The sequence below is a fragment of the Macaca mulatta genome, chromosome 1, assembly GCF_049350105.2.
Source record: "Macaca mulatta isolate MMU2019108-1 chromosome 1, T2T-MMU8v2.0, whole genome shotgun sequence".
Classification (NCBI taxonomy): domain Eukaryota; kingdom Metazoa; phylum Chordata; class Mammalia; order Primates; family Cercopithecidae; genus Macaca; species Macaca mulatta.
In genome coordinates, this window is record NC_133406.1 from 200,074,621 (window position 1) to 200,095,170 (window position 20,550).

At 43.4% G+C, this 20,550-nt stretch overlaps 1 protein-coding gene across 32 annotated transcripts in view; it reads right to left on the reverse strand.

The window, feature by feature from the left end:
- NFYC (nuclear transcription factor Y subunit gamma) overlaps positions 1–18,280 on the reverse strand; it is an 80,813-nt gene extending 62,533 nt beyond the window's left edge. For 15 of the 32 annotated variants that reach the window (XM_028835428.2, XM_077962063.1, XM_028835394.2 and 12 more), the window contains exon 1: positions 7–300. Coding sequence is in view for 3 of the 32 variants with exons in the window: in XM_077962081.1 (XP_077818207.1) it covers positions 130–298 (169 nt within the window). In the remaining 29 variants the exon portion in view is untranslated. Of the gene's footprint in view, positions 1–6; positions 301–13,203; positions 13,223–18,112 lie in introns of those variants that run through there. The other 17 variants (XM_028835427.2, XM_077962057.1, XM_028835389.2 and 14 more) reach the window with 3 other exon arrangements.
- Positions 18,281–20,550: the final 2,270 nt, after the last annotated feature.

Consider the following 20,550-nt stretch of genomic DNA (forward strand, 5'->3'; position numbering starts at 1 on the left):
ACTTACCGGGAACTGCATTAATTTTACATGTAGTTATTTATACCTCCTCGGACTGGGAGAATTTAAGTCACTCCTATCCCTCCCCCCCAAAGGACGGAGGAAACAAAAGGCAGCAGGAGATGCAGAAACCTGAGTCTGGAATGTCCACTCCAGTGAAAGCCCGAACAGCTGTCCTCCCACCCCCCAACAAACTATTCGCCATTTTTCTTTGTCTTTCAGCTGACCCCTGCCTCAGTGAAAAACTCCGAGGCTCCAATGAAGCCCTGCAGCCTCCTTCCACTTTAACAGTCAAAGGCATTCAATCTAGCATGCTATTTGACACCAAACCTTGCCTCCACTGTGATCCCATTGGCTGAACTGCTTTATTGGCTAAGAACACAAAGCCACGATTGGCTGTTCACGTCATCAGTTACCTCTTTTGTACACTTCCTGTTTTAAAGTTACCTTGAGAAGCAGAACAGGGGTCAGATTCAGACTTCAAACTATGGGGAACTCTAAGGGGTGGAAATGCCTGGCAAATGCACATAGCAGTTGCACTAGGGAATCATGTGTTTCTAAAACAGAATACTGAAAATTTAGAATTGTTCTTAAAAACAAGCCAAAGGGTTGTTACTGTTCCCACCCACGGGATTTCTTATTGGCTGTCAGAGTTCCATTTAAAAAATTTACGGTAATTTAACTGCTGCTGATTGGCCATCAAAGATGTCTGTAAGATACTGCTACGGTATCCTATGGTAATAGACCAGAGAAGCAATGTGCACAAGGTCGGAAAGTTGTGACCATCTTCAGTTTTCTGCTGAGCATTAAAAGAAGAAAAAACTGGGTAGGGCTAGTGCAAAGAAAATGCAGCTTCTTTAACACTAACAGAGTGATGCCAATGGCCATACAATAGTTTGCAAGATTTCTAAAAGGCATCTGTCATTATGTTAGTGGCACTTTAAAGGCACAGACTGGTATCAAGGCAAAGCACTTTATCTGAAAACACAAACTAATTTAAATAGAAAAATTTTAAGGTAATGTATGAAGTTAGTGGCAGAGACAGTGGCATTTCTAGAATGTCAACCAGGAACCTAAGAAGGAAATACAATGATAAAGGTGGGAACGGGGGGTGGGGGAGGGATGACAAAAAAGCTAGAACATCAGTGAATACAATCATCCCCTGGTATCCATGGGAGACTGGTTCCAGGATACTCCCCAGCCAACCCTCTCATGGATACCAAAATCCTTCAGTGCTCATGTCCCTAATATAAAACGGTACAGTATTTGCATAAAACACTTGCACATTCCCATGTATACTTTTTTTTTAAGAGATGGTGTCTCACTATGTTGCTAGGCTGCAATGCAGTGGCTATTCAGGCATAATCAGGGCACTACCGCCTCAAACTCTTGGGCTCAAGCAATCTTCCCACCGCAGCTACCAAAGTGAGCGAAACTACACGTGCATGTCACCTTGCCCAGCTTCCTGTATACTTTAAATCATCACTAGGTTACGTATAATACCTAATAAAATGTAAATGCTATACATGTAGTGGTTATACTGTATTGTTTAGGGAATAATGACAAGGAAAAAAGTCTGCATATGTTCTATACAGACACAATTTTTAAAAATATTTTTGACCCATGGTTGGTTGAATGCTTAGATGCAGAGGGCTGATGACGTATTATTAAAAGCACATTATAATTTGATGGATTAACTAATTTATTTAAGGCAGCCACAGAGTTTGACATCACAGAGGATAAAAATCATTCCTTTTTTTTTTTTTGGAGATAGGGTCTGGCTCTGTCACCCAAGCTGGGGTGTTGCTGGGGTGCAGAGGCACGATCTCGGCTTACTGCAGCCTCCGCCTCCTGGGCTCAAGCGATCTTCCCACCTTGTCCTCCTAAGTAGCTAGGACTGCAGGTGTGCGCCACCACGCCAGCTAATTTTTATATTTCTTTCCTTTTTTCAATTTTTTTCAATTGGTAGAGATGGGGTCTCGCCATGTTGCCCAGGCTGGTCTCGAACTTCTGGGCTGAAGGGAGTCTCCTGCCCCTGCCTCCCAAAGTGCTGGGATTACAGGCGTGAGCCACTGTGCCTGGATGAGGACACATTTTTTCTCACTTTTTCTTTCTTTTTTTTTTTTTTTTGAGATGGAGTCTCACTCTGTTGCCTAGGCTGGAGGGCAGTGGCACGATCTTGACTCACTGCAACCTTCACCTCCTGGGTTCAAGTGACCTACTTAGTAGCTGGGACTACAGGTACCCACCACCATGCCCAGCTAATTTTTGTATTTTTAGTGGAGACAGGGTTTGACCATGTTGGCCAGGCTGGTCTTGAACTCCTGACCTCAAGTGATCCACCTGCCTTGGCTTCCCAAAGTGCTGGGATTACAGGAGTGAGCCACTGCACCCCAGCCTTCTATCTTTTTTTTTTTTTTTTTGAGACAGAGTCTCCCTCTGTCACCGAGGCTAGAGTACAACGGTGTGATCTCAGCTCACTGCAACCTCTGCCTCCTGGGTTCAAGCAATTCTCATGTCTCAGCCTCTCGAGTAGCTGGGATTACAGGCGCCCACTACCATACCTGACTAATTTTTGCAGTTTCAGTAGAGATAGGGTTTCATCATGTGGGCCAGGCTGGTTTCGGACTCCTGACCTAGGATGATCCACCCACCTTGGTCTCCCAAAGTGCTGGGATTACAGGCATGAGTCACCGCGCCTGGCCCCATATTTTTAAGAATAAGCACAACAGAGTTGATCTCAGAAGAGATATTACAAGTATTCTTACTTGTCTCACTGTAGTTATAGAAAACATTCCAGGGTGCCAAAGGCTACCAGTGGTAGTCAAAGATTTTCTTACGGATTTTGGACCAACTGCTTAGGTTTTTTAAGAGGCAGCTCCTAATGTGGATTTTAGCATGTTTTTCTTTTTTTCTTTTTTCAGCAAAACCTTCAAATACAAACATCTCACCATTCATCACCTGAGGCCTTTAACAATCTCCTTAGATCTGCTTCCTCCCACCAAAGCTAAATATCCTAGGACTGAAAAACACAGTTGTTTTGCTAGGTAGATGAGAGCTTTTCTAGAAATTCCTCACTTGACCATACATGAGAACTCATCCTTGACATGTGCAGAGATTCAGCAGGGACCCGAAATAGGAGCAAGGTGGTCTGCCCTATCACTTTGCCGTATTAACTTCTCTACATACATTCCACTCATTTCCCATGATGAAATGAAATGATCTCTGAACAACTACTAGTGCCAGGTTCTGTGCTAAGTACATCACAGACTTTACCCCTCTAATTCTCACTACAATACCCTTTTTCCAGTGAGAAAGAGTGAAGTTCAAAGAAGTTAAAAAACTGGCCCCTAGCCATACATCTAGATTCAAACTCGGGTCCCACCTAGAGTGGTACTCTTTCCACTGCACCACACTGCTTACCAAGACATGGAATACCTCAAGCACATCCAAGGAAATTCTTAGGTGCCATATATATGTATAGATAGCATAAACCATTATCCAACTTCAACAAATTTAAAAACTAAAAATCTGGGCCAGGCATGGTGGCTCACGCCTGTAATCCCAGCATTTTGGGAAGCCAAGGAAGGAGAATCACTTGAGCTCAGGCATTTCAGATCAGCCTGGATAACATAGTAAGACTGCATCGCTACAAAAAATACAAAAATTAGCTAGGTGTGGTGGCACACGCCTGTGATCCCACTTACTTTGGAAGCTGAGACCAGAGGATCACTTGACCCAAGAGGTCAAGGCTGCAATCAGCCGTGATCGTCCCACTGCACTCCAGCCTGGGTGACAGAGAGACTGTATCTCAGGTAAGTAAATAAATAAATATTAAAATTTAAAATCTGACTACTGTTAAATTTGATCTGCCAGTTAAGAGACCTAGTCAATGGTATGACCAAATAGCACCCTATAAGTTGTTACAAAGTTTACTACTAAATTATTAGGAACATTTAACTAGTAACAAACCACATTTATAAGGGCATGAAACAAGTAGGTAAATCATTAACAAGAGTACACTGTTAAAATTTAAAGGGGTTGTGAGACAACTTCACAATGGCATCCAAATAAAGAGTTTGGTTATGATAACAGGATGTGTTATAAGTACCGTAATTCTTTTCTCAAAAGTTTAGATTACAGATTCTGAATAGCTACTCCTATCCTGGGAAGAGAAGGCAGAAGGCCAACAGGGCTTATCAGTACGGGAGCTTCTCTTAGCCCCAGAACACCTGAGGGTCAGTCAGCTGACAAGGCAAAGAAGCTCATCTGAAGGGTGGGGGTAGGGAGCAGAAGAATAGGGAGAACATGTTCACAACCTCGCTGATTACTAATTAGTGCCAGCACGGCAAAACAACTAAGCACTTGGAAGTCAGGCAGTGTTAGTTTCAAGTTCTGACTCTACTTATATGACACTGAACTAACCCTGAGCCTCAGTTTCCTTATCTATAATGTATAGATATCACCATGTATACCAGAGAGCCACTTAAGGATTAAATAACGTAATATATGTAAAGCATATGTACTATGCCTGAATAAGCACTGAAAAAATGCGAAGTATTAAATGTCATCCAATTCAACTTCCTTGATGTATAGAAGGTTAAGGTTCAGAAAGGGAGAAAACCTGCTTAAGGCCCTGAAGCCACTTCGAAGAAATACCTCTCTTCTATCTCTAGCATACTCTGCAGCCCTGCAGAAAGCAACTCCTTAGCCATAAAGGACAGTACGGGAAGACTACCAGGTGCCATAAAATTCTCCAGTTTTTAGTCTGGAAACTCAGGCTTTTCACCACTAATCCCAGCAAATGTCTGATCACTGTTTCAAAAGCTGGCCCTTCGACTCTGCTTTGGATGTACCAGATTAAACCAATCATGACCTTTAACACCCTGTGAAGGTCTTCAGCATAGTTTTTATTACTTCTTGGCAGTTTGCAAGGAAACTACTTCAAGTCCTACTTCTCATCAACACTTACCTTAGAATTCAAGCCACAGTAGGAAGAGAACCCAAATTATTCTTGAATTTCCATTTGGCAGCTGAATTCATTCACTTACTATAGCTTTCTCTTCTACCTGTCATTACTGTGGACTGAGAATCTAACAGAATCTCTAGGATTTCAGCTAACATTCTTCCCTGGTCTTGGATCTCAGCAGCCAATTGCATCTTCTTACCCTAAAAAACACTCAAATCAGGCCAGGCGCTGTGGTTCACACCTGTAATCCCAGCACTTTGGGAGGCTGAGGGGGGCAGATCATGAGGTCAGGAGATCAAGACCATCCTGGCTAACACAGTGAAACCCTGTCTCTACTAAAAATACAAAAAATTAGCTGGGCGTGGTGGCACGTGCCTGTAGTCCCAGCTACCCGGGAGGCTGAGGCAGGGGAATCGCTTGAACCTGGGAGGTGGAGCTTACAGTGAGCCGAGATCACGCCACTGCACTCCAGCCTGGGCAACAGAGCGAGACTCTGTCTCAACAACAACAACCACCAAAAAAAAGCACTCAAATCACTATGAGACAAAACCAGTAACTCTGGTTACACCGTTGAAGCTTCAATACTCTCAAAGAAGGCAAAGTGAGAATTGATGCTTTTGGTTGGGAGAATGATTTTTGAATCATAGCTACCTGCTTACTAGCTGCACATTGGCCAAGATACTTAACTATTTCTGAGCTCACTTCCTCATGTGTAAAATGGAGGAAATAACACCAACTCATAGGAGTGTTGAGGCTTAAATAACTGAAAGCACTCAACATATCTGGAATGTGGTAGGTGCCCAATTAATACCTAAATATACACTTGATTATATAGCAGGTACACATATTATAACTATTTTTTTAATATGCCTCTATTACCAGAAAAGGGCTTCTTGAAAGCAGCAAGTGTCTTATTTTTATCTACATATATCCCCAAAGCATAGAGATATAAATCAAACCTGATTTTAGCCACAGTGTCAGTAACAACAGGGAGTAACAGGGATTGAGGAAAACGGCCAAGTGTGTGTCCCATCTAAAGGAGTGACCGCTACACAGCTCCAACTGAAGAAGGCCATGTAGGAAATCTGGTTAACTGCAATAAGAGCTTCACACTCTTTTTTTTTTTTTTTTTGAGACAAGGTTAGTTGCCCAGGCTGGAGTGCAGTGGCATGATCACAGCTCACTGCAGCCTTGACCTCCTGGGCTCTAGTGATCCTCCTACCTCAGTCTTCTGCATAACTAGGACCACAGGCATACGCTACCACACCCAGCTAATTTTTAAATTTTTTTTATAGAGATAGGGTCTCCCCATATTGCCCAGGCTGGTTTCAAACTCCTGGGCTCAAGTGATCCTCCCACCTCAACCGCCCAAAATGCTGGGATTATATGTGTGAGCCACTGCACCCAGCCCAGATTCTTTAAGAAGTAAAAGACAGACTGTTTTAATGCCAAATCTTTCTATTTCAAGTTTCAGTTCAAGTTTAAAAAAAACAAAAACAAAAAACAAAACATAGGCCAGGCATGGTGGCTCACGCCCGTAATTCCAGCACTTCGGGAAGCTGAGGTGGATGGATCACTTGAGGTCAGGAGTTCAAGACCAGCCTGGCCAACGTGGTGAAACCCCATTTCTACTAAAAATACAAAAATTAGCTGGGCGTGGTGGTGCATGCCTATAATTCCAGCTACTCAGGGGGCTGGGGAAGGAGAATCGCTTGAACCTGGGAGGTGGAGGATGCAGTGAGCTGAGATCATGCCACTGCACTCCAGCCTGGGCAACAGAGTGAGACTCCATCTCAAAAAACATTATAAGAAAATCGAAGAAAATTGAGGACTGCCAGATTATAATTTCTGACCCATTATCTTTCACTCAACTTGGTCCTGAACAACTAGTAGCTATTTCTCAAATCCAATCCACCTTCAAGTTTTAACAAACAAACAAAACTATGTTCACACATCTTCAAAATAATCTGATAGAAGTTCTGAAGATAGGCCAGGTACAGTGGTTCACACCTGTAATCTCAACAATTTGGCAGGCCAAGGCAGGCGGATAATGAGGTCAGGGGATCCAGATCATCCTGGCTAACATAGTGAAACCCCATCTCTACTAAAAATACAAAAAATTAGCAGGCTTGGTGGCACACACCTGTAGTCCCAGCTACTTGGGAGGCTGAGGCAGGAGAATTGCTTGAACCTGGGCGGTGGAGGTTGCACTGAGATTGCGCCACTGCACTCCAGCCTGGGTGACAGAGCAAGACTCCCTCTCAAAAAAAAAAAAAAAAAAGAAGTTCTGAAGATAATCCCCAAAAAAGGCCCAGAAACATTCTGAGCAATGACCACATCATTAGAATAAAGGAACATTGCACTGGTGCTCAGTAAATGGTTACTCAGTGAATGAAGGAATGAAATAAACTAATAAATGGACCTTAAGGAGATGACAAATTCTGAATTACTTGTTTTTTGAAAATAGGTTATATTCTCCAAAGCATAAATTAAGATCAATAGATGGGAAATTATTCTGCAAGGACTCACTTCAACTCTCAGGGCTGTCCAAAGATGACGCAACTTTCCTCAGAAACTATGAATGGGGTTGTTAGGCACGGGCTGTTTGAACACTTGACAGGGATGTGTAAAGGCAACATGAGAGAGGGCAGTCATGTGCAGCAGCAGGAAAAAAAGCCCAATCTTTACAGCTAGACAGATTTAGATTTTAATCCCTCCTCACCACTTTTTAGGTGAGTGACCTCATGCTAGTTATTTAACTCCACTGAGGCCAGTTTCCTGCACTAAAACATCTTGCAAGGTTTTAGGGCTTAGGATAATTTCATTTGTTCAATAAATACTTACATTATAAGCATAGCCATTGTACTAAATAAGCTCTGGGGATTCTAAACAAGACACAGTTCCTGTCCTTAAGGAGATTAAAGTCTACTGTAAGGAAGAGGAATGTTAAAATAGGCAATCATAATGCTGTACATTAAGAGTTACAACACAGGCAAATGCAAAATGCTATGGGAGGAAATAAGCATAGCACCTACCCCAGGGCTTACACCTAAGTTTTAGGCTGGTCAGAGGAGGCTTCTTAGGAGATTTAAAATCCTAAGAATAAAAACCAGGATAGACAAAGTGAACTGCATGTGCAAAGGCCTGAAGCTCACAGAAAGTATTACATTCCTGAAAGGGCTGCAGTTTGGTATAGCAGCAGCCCAGAAGCAAGAAGCTAGAAGTAAAAGTTAGAAAGGTAGGCCGGGCACAGTGGCTTATGCCTGTAATCCCAGCACTTTGGGAGGCCAACTGAAGTCAGGAGTTTGAGACCAGCCTGGCCAAAGTGGTGAAATCCCATCTCTACTAAAATACAAAAATTAGCCAGGCATGGCGGCGGGCACCTTTAATCCCAGCTACTTGGGAGGCTGAGGCAGGAGAATCGCTTGAACCCAGGAAGCAGAGGTTGCAGTGAGCCAAGATTGCACCAATGCACTCCAGCCTGGGTGGCAGGGCAAGACTGCCTCTCAAAAAAAAGAAAGGTAAACATGGTTGGACAAAGCTGAGATATTAGAACTTTATTCTAAGGACAATGATAAGGAACTAATGAGTCTTAAACACTGGAGTGGCACAATCAATCCCACATTTAAAGTGTAATTCTGATTGTGCCAGCCCCATGTTTAAGACTCTTTAGTTCCTTACCATTGCGTGCAATGTGAAGAACAAGTTGGAGAAGGGGACATAGTGGGAGGATGGCAGCACTCTAGACCACTAATATGGAAAACAGGATGCTAAAGTTATCTGGTGACTGGAAAAGCAGTAGTGAAGGCATTGAGTTCAAGACCAGCCTGGACAACAAAGCAAGACCCTGTCTCTACAAAAATTAAAAAATAAAAAATTAGCCAGGCGTGGTGATGCACCTGTAGTCCTAGCTACTTGGGAGGCTGAGGCAGGAAGAGTGCTTGAGCCTAAGAGTTTGGGGTTACATTGAGCTATAATCATGCTACTGCACTCCAGCCTGGAGGACAGAGCGAGACCCTGTCTCTAAAATAAAAAAATAAGCTGGGTGTGGTGGCTCAAGCCTGTAATCCCAGCACTTTGGGAGGCTGAGGTGGGCAGATCACTTGAGGTCAGGAGTTTGATACCAGCCTGGCCAACATGGTGAAATCCCATCTCTACTAAAAATACAAAAATTAGTTAGTCATGGTGGCAGACGCCTGTAATCCCAGCCACTGGGGAGGCTGAGGCAGGAGAATCGCTTGAACCCGGGAGGCAGAGGTTGCAGCAAGCCGAGATCACGCCACTGTACTCCAGCCTGGGCAACAGACTGAGACTCCATCTCAAAAAATAAAAATAAAAAATAAACCAGGCACGGCGGCTCACACTTGTAATCCCAACACTCTGGGAGGCCAAGGTGGGAGGATCACTTTAACTAAAGAATTTAAGACCAGCCTGGGCAACATAGCAAGACCTCGTCACCACCAATAATAAAAAAAGTAGCTGGGCAGGCATGGTGCTACATACCTGTAGTCCCAGCTACTCAGAAAGCTGAGGCAGAAGGATCACTTGAACCCAGGAGTTCAAGGTTGCACTGAGCTATGATCACACCACTGCACTCCAGCCTGGGCAACAGAGTGAGACTCCATCTCAAAAAAATTAATTAAAATAAAAAATAAAGAAGATTTAAAAATCACTAAGACCCAGTGGTTAATAAGGCATGTAAAATAACAACACTGTGCCTGATAAAAATCATGTACTCAAAAAATGGTACCTGTTACTATTATTATTGTTATTGGCCATTGGATTTAGATGACCTTTGAAATCACATTTATCACTAAGAGTCTATGTTACCTTGAAGATGTATCTTGTTCTCACAAAAGTCCTTTCCCATGATTACCAAGCTATCTTATGCAAAATGATTCATTTTTTATTCATAGACTACACCAGAACTGCTTAACTGGGCTCCGCTACACACCAGTCATAGCATGAAACGTTTATTAGGTGTTCTCACAAACAGCAGTCCATGACCAAGTAAGTCTGAGTAATGCTGCATAATGTATCTTCCCTCCTGAAGAGTCATAGACAAATAAGCACCAACGCTCTGAATAATAATTCTGCAGTGAAGAAAGGCATTTCACTTTGGTCATTTTTTGTCAAGGATCCTCTTCTCATCCCCAAAGGACACTGATTAGCACTACACAGAACTAATGTTCAGTGGAAGAGCTTGGGAAATGCTGCTCTAAACCAACTTACAAATTTTAGTGGAATGAAAAGACTATAGGCAACTGTATTCTAACAACCTTTCAAAATGGTTAGAGTTTTACACACATTATGGCATTTTCCTTTTTAACTTAGTACTACTGAAAATGACATTAAATACCACCATAAATAGCAATCCTTTGCCTCCTAAGTGATTGCCAACCAAGCATGCTTGGCTTCTTAAAAGGCCCCAACTTTGTCATTTCATAATGAGCAAATTCTATGCTACTTACCTTCAGGGTACAGCAATAATTTTTAAAACAGTTTAAAATGGCAAGGATGTCAACTGTGCAGATAATGTGTACTTTATTAGCCCTTTCTCTCTTCTCTTTTAAAATGAACAAATCATGCCAGTGTCAAAGGGATATATCTTCTTAACACTGGGCAAAGAATCTCACTTCATAGAGATCACTGGACAGTTTACAGCTCTGGAGGCCATGGGTAACAGTAATTAGGGATGGTGAAAACCTTCACTAATTCATAGATTTAAGCCAAAGACATGATACAAAATATTCTATACTCTAACATCATTTCCTAGGAGTCATCTCATTCCTTTTTTTTTTGGAGACAGTCTCGCCCTGTCGCCGAGGCTGGAGTGCAATGGCGGCGCAATCTCAGCTCACTGCAACCTCTGTCTCCTGGGTTCAAACGATTCTCCTGCCTCAGTCTCTGGAGTAGCTGGGGTTACAGACACCCACCACCACGCCCAGCTAATTTTTTGTATCTTTAGTAGAGATGGAGTTTCACCATGTTGGCTGGGCTGGTCTCGAACTCCTGACCTCATGATCCGCTTGCCTCAGTCTCCTAAAGTGCTGGGATTACAGGCATGAGCCACCGCGCCTGGCCCATTCCTCTTATTGAAACACTTCGAAACACTGCTCAATATCACTATTTATGGTTCACACTCATGAATGTATTTAAGAATAATAGGACAATTACTGAATCTTATTTATTAAGAATATACCATTGACTTTAAAGCTCGAACCCGGCAGGCAAAGGATATACTATTGGCTTTAAATTAAGGGTATTCAGGCTGGGCGCAGTGGCTCACTTCTGTAATCCCAGCACTTTGGGAGGCTGAGGCAGGGAGATCACCTGAAGTCAGGAGTTCGTGACCAGCCTGGCCAACACGGTGAAACCCTGTCTCTACAAAAAATATGAAAATTAGCCAGGTATGGTGGCATGCACCTGTAGTCCCAGCAATTCAGGAGGCTGAGGCAGGAGAATCACTTGAATCCAAAAGGCAGAGGTTGCAGTGAGCTGAGATCATGTCACTGCACTCCAGCCTGGGCGACAGAGTGACTCCAGCAAATAAATGAATGAATGAATGGTATTCATTTAAATAGGACACCTTATATATAGTACCTTCAATAAGGAATTTTTTTTTTTAAAAGAGGGAATCCCGCTCTGTTGCCCAGGCTGGAGTGTAGTGGCATGATCTCAGCTCACTGCAACCTCCGCCTCTGGGTTCAAGCCATTCTCCTGCCTCAACCTCCCGAGTAGCTGGGACTACAGGTGTCTGCCCCCATGCCTGGCAAATTTTTCTATTTTCAGTAGAAACGGGGTTTCACCATGTTGGCCAGGTTGGTCGAAAACTCCTGGCCTCAGGTGATCTGCCAGCCTCGTCCTCCCAAAGTGCTGGGATTACAGGGGTGAGCCACCGTGCCTTACCAGACATGGATATTTCGACCTTTATTTTAAACATATTCTACGGGAAACATTCAAATGCAAAGATTAGACTCTAGTTGAGCTCTCTAAACTACAAGTTTATACAACAGAAAGCTCTCACTAAGTACTGGATGTGGAAGTAAACTATCTGGAGATCTGAAAATAACAAAATGGAAAATACAACTCCAATACTGAAAATGAGTATAGGTGCTGTCTCACAGCTCTCAGGTACATCACTGCTAACACATGGAGAAGTGTGGGAAGGGTGCAACAACTCCTGCAACCTGGCGAAATTTTCTACAGGCAGAGAGATTTTTCCTGAACCATTCCACAATACTGTCTTCCTGCTTACTTCAAAGAAAATGTTACTCAAGTGACTACAAATCACACAAACCAAACCAACAGTCCTACTTCAACTGATAATTTCTACAGTTACAAAAATTTTAAATGACTATAATGCAAACCTCTCCTTCTGGTCAGAACGAAAACACTGGTTGCTCCGACTTTAATCATCATTGCTATTTGTCAAATATGAAAAAGTTTTCATCTCATCACAATCATTACCACTCAACACTTGGGGATGAACCAAAGAGATCAGGAAACAACCTTCCCCTGAAACAAATGATCCTACTACTTTGTACATTCAAAAGTGAGACTGACCTCACACTGGTCCACTGGAAATCAGCTCCTAAACCACAACAGCACAACTAAATTAGGTTAGTTCTTCCAGGCCAAGTGGCTGCTCCTCCATATGGAAATCGTACTGTATATAACAGAGCAGACAATTACAAAAGGCCTTACCCCTCCATATCAAGGAAGCTGTAACTGGCTGAAAGGACAGATTTCATGCTGTTCTAAAACGAAAATGTGTTCTCTCACTTGTTAAGGTCCACTAAGTGACAGGCATCTACCAGACACTATTATATTCATTTCTCATAACTACTCTAAAGGTAGATATTATTGTCATTACTTCACAGAGGAAGAAACAAGTTAAGAACCTGCCCCAGCACAGTCAGGGTAAATGCATTGCAGAGACAGAATTCTTCCCTTGGTCTGACTCCAATCTGCAACTAATACCGTCCTCTCCCAAAGGCACTTTTTGGCCGGTTTTAAAAATCCATTTCCTCCTGCAATTAATCTACTTAAATTATGCTGAGTGCTTTGAGTCTCTGCAGGAAAACACTAAAATGACCTTGTAGCCTTCCTAAATTGTGACAGTGCAGGCATGAAAAACTGAATAAACAAAATGAAAAGAAAGACTATAAGACATCAGATAACTCACAACCAGTTTCCTCTGAGAACAAGAAACAGAATGGAAAAGAACAACTTACTGGCAAAGGAATGTTCTTCCTGGTTGTATGCCTGAGGGCCAGGATTGACCTCAAGAAGGTCATTTGTGACCCTAGTAATGTCCTCTGCCATTCTCATTCCCATGAATGAAGTAAACTTGTCACTTAAAGTCATCTCTGCCATCAAGTCAATGCTTCCACAGGAGAGTCAATGCTATCCAGTGGAATGAGCACCTATCTAGAAATCCAGTGATGTGGGCAAGATTTGGCTCTGCCCTTGCATAGCCAAGTGACCCTGCCAAGGTCATCTCACTCTTTTGAAGTCTCAGTACAAAGGACACACCTGAAAGAACTGAAGTTCACTTCCTGAGCTAAGAAGCCAGGACGTTTTTCTTTTCCCATAACATTCTATGGTCTCAACACAGTGTTTAGGAGTAAGGGCTTCACTTACATAAGAATTAAGAATTACAAATCTGTGGCTGGGCGCGGTGGCTAACGCCTGTAATCCCAGCCCTTTGGGAGGCTGAAGTAGGCGGATCACAAGGTCAGGAGTTCCAGACAAGCCTGGCCAACATAGTGAAACCCCATCTCTACTAAAAATACAAAAAATTAGCCAGGCATAGTGGCAGGCGTCTGTAATCCCGGCTACTCAGGAGGCTGAGGCAAGAGAATCACCTGAACCTAGGAGGCGGAGGTTGCAGTGAGCCAAGATAACGCCATTGCACTCCAGCCCGAGCAACAGGGCGAGACTCCGTCTCAAAAAACAACAACAACAACAACAATAACAACAACAACAACAAAAAGAATTACAAATCTGTGTCTGTGTCTGAATCTGGGCTCTGTTACTTACTGGCTGTGAGACCTTAAGCAAATTACTTTTCAGTTTCCTCACATGTAAAAATGAGGGTGACTATATTATCTACCTCATAGTGTATGAGGATATACATAATACATTTATATCCTAGCTGGTACAATGTAAGCATTCAATAAAAGTAGTAACTATAGTATCCCTGCGTTTGATTCATAGATCCTAGTGGCTCAGTACCTTTGAACTAAAAGATGTAAATTTCAAAATTACCTCAAAAAGACACCCAGCATAGCTTGGCTGGGCATGGTGGCACACACTTGTAAACCCAGCACTTTGGGAGGCCAAGGCAGGTGGATCACGTGAGGTCGGGAGTTCTCACCAGCCTGGCTAACATGGTGAAAGCCCATCTCTACTAAAAATACAAAAATTAGCTGGGTGTTGTGGTGCATGCCTGTAATCCCAGCTACCTGGGAAGCTGAGGTAGGAGAATCGCTTGAACCCAGGAGGCAGAGGTTGCAGTGAGCCAAGATCACATCACTGCACTCCAGCCTGGGTGACAGAGTAAAACTCCCAAAAAACAAAACCCAAAACAAGACTCTCAGCATAGCTCCCTAACATAGAATGGGGTGAGCCCATATATGGTTACAATTCTGTGGTCTGAATCCTCATTTCGCTTTGCCTTACATTTCTCTGAAACTAAAAGGGGATAAAAATGCCTTGTAAAATCTTCTCTAGTACGGTTTGGGGATTTTTATTTATTTTTTGGGAGACTGAGTCTCGCTCTGTTGCTCAGGCTGGATTGCAGTGACACAATCTCAGCTCACTGCAACCTCCGCCTCCCGGGTTCCAGCAATTCTCCTGCCTCAGTCTTCCAGGTAGCTGGGATTACAGGCGCCCACCACCATGCCAGGCTATTTTTTGTATTTTTGTAATTTTGTTTCATCACGTGTGCGAGGCTGGTCTCAAACTCGTGACCTCAAATACCACCTGCCTTGGCCTCCCAAAATGCTGGGATCAGAGGCATGAGCCACTGCACCCAGTCTCTAGTAGTTTTGACCAAAGAAAAAATATGTAAGTATAAATGAGATAACAGAATAATTTGTCATAAGAATTAAATAAGATTCCATAGACACAGCCTATAAAGCATAAAGCTTAATTTCTGCTTGAAGAAAAACCTGAGGTTCACAAGTTTTCAACATAAACTCAGATCTACTGAGATTTCCTGAGAGTTCAAGATTTCTAGAGTGGTCAATTCCATATCTTAACAAGGTGGCCACGGGTGTAAGGGGCTAACATGGAATGAAGGTGGTCACCAATGCTGAAGGGCAGGTTGCTCCAGAAATGCCTGCTGAATAAAAAAGGTGTACATATACGCTCATTTTTATCACCTTGTCTAGCCTTAGTAAAAAAGAAACTAAATCATAATAGATCTACAGCATTCTTCATATTTGGTTAACTTGATGACTGAGCCAAATGAGCCTGAAATGACCAATGTACGAAATGCATGGCAAACCCTATTTTCACTTGTAGCTTTGCCTCTCTCTTCCACAGTGAAATATTATTGTAAATAAAGATGAGGGAGGGCTTCACCTAAGCACATCAAGACATAAAGCAATTAAGATTTCCAACTCACTGGTCTCCTCTCAAACCCTGATTTAAAGGTTTCCATGCAAAACTGGAACTGCAAATATTTTGTCCTATCCAGTCTTAATTTTACACATTCTTCAGGATAAGCATATCCTAGAATCAATATCCCACAGTCTGAAGAAAGTACTAGGCCTTTGAATAGGTCCTCGTATTTGGGGACACCCTAAGGAACTGGTGATGTTTGAAAAACCTCTCCAGTGAGCTCCTTACACTATGCACTTGGTAGTTCCTTGCCGCTTGGCATAAATTACCTCCATACACAGAAGACTATCTGTAATATTCTGAAGCTTGGTTTTAAGGAATGCAGACTCTTCAAGTTTCTGTACATATTCTTCCCCATTATCTACCTGGATTAAGGAAAAATGCAGCAATTTACTTTGTAAATCTTCCCTTTCACAATAGAAGCCAAGGAGTACAATTTGAATACCTAGCTGAAGAACCCATATTCTATATGGTTACAATTCTGTGGTCTGAATCTTGAAGCAGCACAACAAATTCTTACGAATTATAGTCTTCCATTTAATACACTCTAAACACCCAGAAATCAAAGTAGATGATCCATTTGGAAATATAAAATTATCTGGAAGTTTGATTAGTCAGATTTATGTTGATAGCTGATGTAGCCGATAAAATTACAGTCTCTGGCATGAGGCAACCTGGGTTTGAATTCCAGCTCAACCACTTACTGAGTGACAATAGACAAGCTACTTAACCTCTCTGATCCTCAGTTTCCTCATCTACAATATGGGGATGATAATGCCTACCTACTGGTGTTAAAATGTGCCCCAAAATAGCAGTTCTCTTCTTCTGCTTATCAATTCCCTTCTCCAGAAAATGTAGTTGCATTCACACAAAACTGACTAAATTTGAAAACGATAGGAGTTTCTTGAAATTGGTATGAAAACAAAAGAGTACCATCTAAAGCTAAAAAGGACTACCTAACAAAAACAAGGAAAAACGAATTAGGAAAACACAAAGGTTTAACATAAATGTGTTTCCATGGCCCTCACACATTGGAAGGAGCAAATGTAAAGCAATACAAGTAACTATGATTCAGATTCAGTAGAAAAGGAACATATCCCCAACAAGTTGACTGGAATGACTCTGGATTGGAATAAAAACTTTTTGAATATAAACCAGAAAGTGTTGACAAGTCCTGTTCCTTAAGAAGCTATGCACTGGCTTTTTTTGGTTTGGAGCTATTTATTTGAAAAAACAAACAAAAAAATCAAAGTACACATGGGAGTGGGTGTACTTTCTAGGCACATATACAAGGAAATAAATCAAGACTCAAAATTTCTGGCTAGCTCCCTTTCCCTTAAAGGAGAACCTAACAATATTTACTCAACAAATAACTACCAAGTACCTAATATTTGCTAATGTAGCTTTGGAAACTCAGCCATGACCTGTATCCTTCCCAGAGCAGCAAATTTCATATACAATATCTCAAAACTACTTGTATGGTCCTGAGACTCAAAATCTGTAACTGCTCTATTAATACACTTCCCCAGTCCGAAAATATTCCCTAAAATCCTTCCTATATCAGACTTAGTCACTTTAAATCTGACACTACTTAATGCTGTGCCTCCTAGGCTCGGACAGAGCACACCTATCAACAGGATCCCTCTCTCGGTTTACTTGCTCCTCACATCACATCCCAGGTCCGTTGACTCTGGACTCCAGGGCTCCACCAAAACCTCAGTGTTTAAATGCTTGCACTCACCAGCAAAATCCCTGATCTGATTCTACCGTTCAGCTATGCCCCTAGCCCTGATGCCTCTCTTCCTACACCATGCACTCACACAGTGGATTTCAGGGCCACTTCCAAACTAGGTCACACTAGCATCCCTTCAAGAGGATCTCAGATCCTCTCACCCTGTCACTTGGGTTTCGGTGTTTCCAGACCTGGAACCGTGAGGGCCTGCACACCCCCATCTTGCGCCATACATGTATCAGGAAAAGCACCTCTGAAAGTGAGTGTCCCCCATTCCAGGCCGTGGCCTAAGCGACCCCCAAAGTACCCGCCAGGCCATCACCCTCTCTTTCCCCTTAAAGCCTCTAGGCTCGCCCTCCTGCCGCAACCCCACGCCTGCGCCGCAGGGGGTCACTGCCCCAGCTGCCCTAGCCCAAGACGCGCGCATCCCCGCAGCCTCAGATTCCTTCATCACCCCCTAGGCCGGAGCCGGCGCGACCAATAAGGTGCCAGGTCCGCGGCCTCCCCGCCACCGACCAATCACGAGCGAGCCCCCCCGCCGTCGCCTTCCGCCAATGGGAGAAAGCCCGCGGGCCGGGCCGATGAGGCACACGGACACACGAGCGCGGCGGCGGCGACAGCGGCGGGCCAGGCAAGAGCACAACATGGCGGCGAGCAGGCCGGACCGAGCTACAGCAGCGGCCGCGCGAGGAAGTGAGGTCTCTGGCGAAAGCGGGAAGCGCTGCCCCTCCCCCCGTCGCCGCTCCCCTATCACCCTCGCACAGAACCTCCCGCACACTCACACGCCTCTGCTCAGGAGTCCAGGAAGAGTAGGAGCCGCCCCCGCGCTCCTTCGGAGTCGGGCAATGCAGAGGCCCAGGCACGGCGGAGGGGAGGGGGAAGCGTGCGTCACGGAGAACGGAGCGCGCGAGAAGCGGGGGCACAAGCAAGATGGCGGCCACGCCGTTTGCACCGTCTCCGCTTTTCCCCTCCCCCTCCCCTGGCGCCTGGACTCCCAGTATCGTGCAGCGCGCAGAAGCGCTGCTGCTTGAGGTCTCGCGAGAATTGGGAAGGGGCGACGACAGAGTGAAGCGGAATGAGAGCTGGGAGTTTTAACACCGCCCTCTTTCGGAAGCTCGAGATCTCAGAGTTTTGACCCCGCCCCCTTTCGGGGATCTGGAGGCGCTGCCAGGTGACCTCCACCACGCTTCCCACCCTTGTGGATCTGTGTTTGGTGCGAGCTTGAATGTTAAAAGATAAGTAGGTGTGTGCGCGTGCCCTTGAACTTTAGGAACTAAGGAGGGGCGTGTGTGCGTATTCGTGTTTTTAATTTGGGGAGAAAGAACTGGGGGATGAAGGTCGACATGGCATGCCAAATTTTTTTTTTTTTTTTTTTTTTTTTTTTTGAGATGGTGTCTTGCTCTGTCGCCCAGGCTGGAGTGCAGTGGCGTGATCTCGGCTCACTGCAAGGTCCGCCTCCCGAGTTCACGCCATTCTCCTGCCTCAGCCTCCCGAGTAGCTGAGACTACAGGCGCCCGCCACCATGCCCGGCTAATTTTTATTATTATTATTAGTAGTAGTAGAGACGGGGTTTCACTGTGTTAGCCAGGATGGTCTCGATCTCCTGACCTCGCGATCCGCCCGCCTCGGCCTCCCAAAGCGCTGGGACGACGCTAAATGCTAAATTTGGCATGCCGTTCAAGTAGACAGCTACTGGCACCTTAAATTTATAAAAGAGCATTTAACACCAAACTGTAAAGTGATATTCTCCAGAATAAGGAACAGTACTTACCAAGAATAGTTAGCTTGTAACTTTACGTCGACATAGTTGTTCTCATTTGAATGCAGATTTTAAAACTTCATCACGCAGTTGGAAACCACAGCTACCATGAGCATGGACTTTTAAATACTTATCTCTCTTCATTTCCATGACCACTTGGTCCAAAGGCATCAGGATTATATCCATTTTACAAATGATAAAACTGAAACTCAAAAAGGTTTAAGTAATTGATCTAAGGCCCCACAGCTAGTAAGTGTCGAAACCCAATATGAACAACTTCAAAACCTGTAGATATAGTCATCAAATGTGTCTTGAATGGAATTACCTACAATGAGAGTTAGTGCATTAGGTAACAAGCCCTGAGAGGAATGACTGCCTCTGCTGATGGTAACCTTGAATTTTACAAATGACATTGGAACCTTTCTGAGACTAATGTTGCGTGGGTCCTCAACAAAATCACACTGTTACTCAGTTTCTTTGGGTTTATAACCCTGGTGATAAAGTAATTGAGAATAGTGGAATAAACCCTTGACTTGAATTCAGGAAAATTGTTCTCAAATCTAATTTCAGTAAATCTCACATCAGGCACTCAATATTTGATGAATGAATGAACAAAACGTAACTATGAGACAGTTGACTTCAGGGAGTCCCAATTCCTTCATCTATAAAAAGATCTAATTCCTCACTCTTGGTAATGTTGGGGAGAGTGAATGAAATAATGTGAGAGTGCTTCCTAAATTGCAGAAGTGTTGTAAAGAAGTTACTGATAAGAGCTATGAGCGTCTCACTGCACTCTAGCCTGGGCGATGGTGCAAGGCCCTGTCTCAGAAAAAAAAAAAGTTACTTATAATGACATTTTCAGACATGAGAAATGGCATAAAATTAAAAACAGGGAGACTCCAAATAAGAAAATAGTATGTTGAGATTGTAGAGACAGATGTAGCTAATGGAAAAAGGTGAAGTAAGTCTCTACAGATATTTATTGAGTAATTATTGCATATACTATGCTTGCCAAAGAAATGTAAAAATGTACATTTAGTTACAATGAAGCAGCGCAAGTTATTATTTGTGATTATTGTTATCATTAAGTATTGACCACACTTACGGAGTGCAGTCCATTTCCTTCCAAGAGCCTGGAAATTGGGTTGCCCTCAGAAATAAAAATCTACATAGAGGAAATTAGCTAAGATTGATATTAAATATATTTAACAACAAGTAGTGCTCAAGCATAGAGGAAGCAGAATTAGAAATGCAGCTAGGATCCTGGAGGTATCCCTGTGTGCTAGGTGTTAACCCTTCAGTTGCTGGTTTGTGACTAGTAGGTCCCAGGGGATCCCAGGGAAGGGGAGTGGTCCGGAGGTTTGGGACAGCAGCTATTTACCAGATAGTACTAGAGTATTTCAGTATTTTAATAGTCAATGTTATAACTGATAACAGTCAACTGGTACATATAAGCCTAAT